We start from the raw sequence: 4651 nt of genomic DNA, 5'->3' as shown, positions 1-4651 counted from the left end.
ATCTGCGATCCAAAGGGCAAGTTGGGGACAAGCGTAGCGAATCACATGACCAGTATTCATGTAAATTAAGCGGTAGGAAGAGGGAAAAGAGATTAGTGGGGCTATGCGCATACAGACCAATCGGTAACAGTAATTGAAGTGAAGTGCAAATGAAATTCCTAAATCGAAGTGCTTAGCTTGTGTTTGCACCCTAGAACGGTTCATCGGGTTGGTACTTCAAATTTGACAACACCCTCAGCCACCACCCGCATTTTACTACTACTTTTGGTAAGAAAGTGAACACCTGCTTGATGCGCCACGCCAACGAGTACTTTCCGATAGCGGGGGAAGGAAGTGAGTCTTGGTGAGCCCTTCAAGCTTAGCCTTATCGTAGTACCGAGTCCACTTCCACTTCACGGCTTCCGCATGCAAAGGAAAGAAAACGCAGTCCCTGACAGAATGTTGAAGTGCACAAATGTCACTAAAGCGCACCTTTTGCCTGCCGTTCACCCCTGATACAATCCGCAGGATTGACGAAAGGTAGGGGTGCGTACGTAGGGGTGGTGTTCAACATCTATACACTCAAAGAAAACAGTAACGCAAACAGGATGTACCCAGAGTTCGTTAGACCTGCTCAGGTAGGCACTCCCCCGGTACGGGGCAAATCATTCAAACACTGAGGTTGCACAGACTTCCCTTTTATTCATCACTTGTTCCGTTACTTTGCAGTTCATACGTGTCTCCGTTGGATTGGACCCCTAGAGACTTGTCGGTGCCGATGTCACACCAGAGATTTTCGATAATATGAAATTTACGGGAAAAAAAACGAAAACAGAAAAACAGCCTCATTTCCGCCCTTAAAGGTTACTGTTCCAAACGCCCCATGTATACAATCTAACCCTCTTCAAGCACAATAGCCCCTAAATCTCTGCTGCGGCCGACGACTCGCAATTATTCAAGTAGAAACCATGTACAGGCAATTCACTGCAACTAAACTACCGATTTATCGGTTCCAGGTGCGATTCGTCAAGACCCCAGCACGTCAGTAACTGGACTGCGGCCTCGCAACCAGCACCGCCCAGTGAAGACTTTAAGTTCTTTGGGCCTCTCCAACAAAACCCGCGCAGGGAAATAGATCTGACGGCGCCCCATCGGCATAACCAAGTTGTTTCAATACCGGTACCGTTCATCACCCTCTTCCACAACCTCTTTCACTTTTCAATCACACACCGCAAACACATACAGCTATGCTCAGTGGCTCGACCACACGTCACAGCAAGGCTGAAAACTAGCGAACCGAATTCCGCTCCGTTCGTTTCATCTGGGCTCCACTTTACCGCATGTGTTCGGTAAAAGAAACGGAGATCGTCAGCACAGCACCTCCGTGGCGCACCAGTCGAGCGCCATGTTCACCTCGTATGTGCGACATCTCTGGATTTGGTGTCAAGCACTTTAGCTTCTCCATTACCTTCGCCTGTAGCGTGGTAGGTTCGCTGCCAGGCAGCTTTTGTACAACGAAATGACGAGCACACGTCTCTTCATCCGTGTAGACATGATTAGCATCCAGTGAGAATTAGTTTAGCTTATCCCACCAGGGATCGTCAGAATCAATATATTCACTATATTCAGCAAGTGCAGACCGATATCGACGCTCTGTCAAATACATTTTCGTGCGACCTGTAAAGCTACTCTGCCAGCATTGTGAGCACTTCAAGTTCCACAGAGAACGTTTCATTCAAAGCATCCATAAGGCACCCATTAATTGGCATGGCACCTATCAGTGCAGAAAAAATCCGGCTTCCTTGTATACACATCCGGCACTGCTACTGGGTTCGTACCCGACGATCCTCTTTAGAAAAGCGCTCACCACCAACTGATCATAACCCCCGCAAGCACCCGTTGGCATAATCCACTGCAGTGAAGTATCACTGTCTCTGCTGTAACTTCAAACTTTATTAGTTGCATCTAATGATACACATCTATGTGGTTGCTCCAGTTTATTTAATACCTTTCCGTACCGTGCTCGGTGCCCCCACTAGCACAGGCATGTCCTGGTCCTGGAGCTTCTCTCGACGCTCAGCCACAAAAAAGTCCTCGAAGTCACGGGCCGTCAATATGAATTTATCACAGTTGATCAGCCTTCACGATCCCGTCGAGGCAGAAAATCAACATGGTAGAAGCCCTTCTGGAGCCGTCAGTTCCACTTTTTTTAAAGGACATCATACCTACGGGAAAGTGTCTGTGTGGTGGTTGTGATGTGAACAACATAAAAAGTAAGAAACCGGATGTCCAATTCCAAGCACCTCCATCACAATGACGATAATGGCCTGCACCAGTGAGAGAGAACATTGCCCACTGAACGAGCACGACTAGAATCTGCCGGACGAATCCCCGTAGTGATTACAAGTGTGACTCACAGGATGACATTGCGGGAAAATAACGAAGAAGTTCCATGTTGGCGTATGGTGGCGTTTAAATGGTGCCAATATGTTTCAATAGTGCCTTCTTTCCCCCCTGCTTAACAACACTGCCGGCACGGTGGCACATAAATAATGCTTACCACAGCCTTCAAATGGTTACAAGTGGAAAAGTAAGCCCACCTGTAAATAACAAAACTGGTAAAAAGAGGAGAATGGTAAAATAACTTTGTCTATAAGCTGATTGTGCAAACCCAACGATATGTCAGTGAAACCCAACGCAAGAAGTCAAATCCACGGTAAGGCAAACGCTTTTAACCGCTGACTTGAGTGGATGTCGCTTGAATCTACGTAACACGCACAACATTCTCAGTTGTCCCATGCGATATCCAATAATTCTGAAACAACATTCAAGTGTGAGTGATATGAGTGTTTTACTACTATCTTCCACCACTTCGATAAAACAAGTAACCTGCAGCGATTGCTGCAACGGTGACCACTGCAACCGTGGTGCCTCTCCCCGTGGGTTCTCCAAAGCAAAAAAGTTAACAATGATAACGCTAATTAAGTCGTCAATTGAATTGGCAAACAAATACAATACAACATAAACAACCGCCGCTGGTACAAAAGAAAGGTAAGTTCGTCACTGTTTTTTTTCCCACAAACAGGAACGACTCGGGGAAAGTAATTGAAGTACGAAAAATGACCAAAAAATCACGGCACACCGAGCAGTCACATTAACTCACCAGCTTCTGAGCCTACCGCTTCACACAAGTGAAAGGTGTGTGTTGTCCCAACGCAATCCAGCGCTCCACACATACAAAGCTAATCTCAGAGGTAAAAAAGACGGAACGCCGCAAGAGGAGGGCGGTTGGGAAATATCAAATAAACGAAAGCCCCTACTCCGGCGACTTGCTCGTCATATGATGCTGAAACGAGAACAGCCCACCGCAAAAGAGAGCTGATCTATCCTATCAGTTGCACAGTGCATTTTCCCACTGGGGAAAAGAAATAACGAAACAAAAAATGCATGTGAGTGAACTGTACGCATCAACACATAAACATGTAAAATAAGCTGCTGGTATGACCCCCCCCTAAAAAAAAAGAGGGTTTTCGTTATCAAGCAAACATGTTGGCTCACACTCTGTTCAGTCACTGCAAGCAGCCCCCGTCTCAAACGCCCATAACAAACCTCTGCACCTGACGCTGCCACGGTTTCTAAGGGGCAAGTACCTCCCCCTCTTCGTTCAAAGTCAAAGGCGATAGCTTGGGAAAGTAAACAAGCGAATTTAACCGAGCAGAATCGCCAAATCGGAAACTTCTGCACTCTATGGCACGGCAGCTACTCCCGGAAAGCACCGGCACCGACCCACCGGCGCCATGCGCAACTGTTACAGCATTTCTGCAGCCAAAAGGTGTTTAGACTTCGCCATATCGGCAACCTCCGTCACATCTGCATGCAGCAGGACACATCAACACAACGGACGGTGCTTAAATCATTTTCGCATCCAGATGACGGCGCCCAGCTACGAACAAGCAGAAAATCACATTTATTTGGTCAACAAAAAGGAAGCGGTACAACCTGCAATGGAGGTGGGGAGTCAACTCGCTAATGTTGCACGACACTAGAACCCAAAACTCTCTAAAACGACAAAGCTCCGCAACGGATACGCCCCCCCCCCCCCCCCCTTGTCGTGAACGCCACACGGACTGAAACGAGGAACGGGAACCGATTCAGTAAGGTGTCGCACGGGACCGACGACGTCGCGACGGCAATAACCATAGTGTGGTGGCACCGCTGCTTCCCCTCCCACAGAAGAGGAGCCGGGACTCGACACCCCTCTCACTCCAACTCGATGGCGCCCTCGCGTCTGAAGGTAAACGCCACAAGCGGAGCCGTGGGCGGCAGATATCGAATAGGCAAAGAACGGACTGACCCAAAGTGTCAAGCACCCGTCCCCTAATTGTGTTGAGATGGTTGACGTTCGCCACGGCGTCGCCATATCTCCCCCACCCCCTTCCGCGCCCTTGTGGTGGTCGTTTGCTGCGGTGTGTTGCCAGTGTCTCAACTAAACTATTTTACGTCCTTTCCTTGGTTCAACGCCTCCGGTTCGCATCGGACCTTCTTTGGCTGACGCACCGCCCTTCATACGGAAAGACTCGACATTGCTTCCGCGCCCCGGAGGAAAGAAGTGACATTGTGGCACTTCCTCCCGCGACTGCGGCACACGCTTTCGGTACGCACCGCGTCCGGA

At 48.7% G+C, this 4651-nt stretch overlaps 1 protein-coding gene across 1 annotated transcript; it reads right to left on the bottom strand.

Moving 5' to 3' along the window:
• Positions 1-4021: 4021 nt before the first annotated feature.
• On the bottom strand, positions 4022-4399 carry TbgDal_VII8800 (hypothetical protein, unlikely; the record flags this gene model as incomplete). The annotated part of the gene is made up of 1 exon (XM_011777014.1): positions 4022-4399. The coding sequence occupies one exon, from the start codon at positions 4397-4399 to the stop codon at positions 4022-4024; it is 378 nt and encodes a 125-aa protein (XP_011775316.1).
• Positions 4400-4651: the final 252 nt, after the last annotated feature.

This window comes from Trypanosoma brucei, chromosome 7 (genome assembly GCF_000210295.1).
Source record: "Trypanosoma brucei gambiense DAL972 chromosome 7, complete sequence".
NCBI classification, from domain to species: Eukaryota; Euglenozoa; class Kinetoplastea; order Trypanosomatida; family Trypanosomatidae; genus Trypanosoma; species Trypanosoma brucei.
Note: the sequence above shows the minus strand (reverse complement) of the source record. Positions and strands in the feature narration are given on the sequence as shown.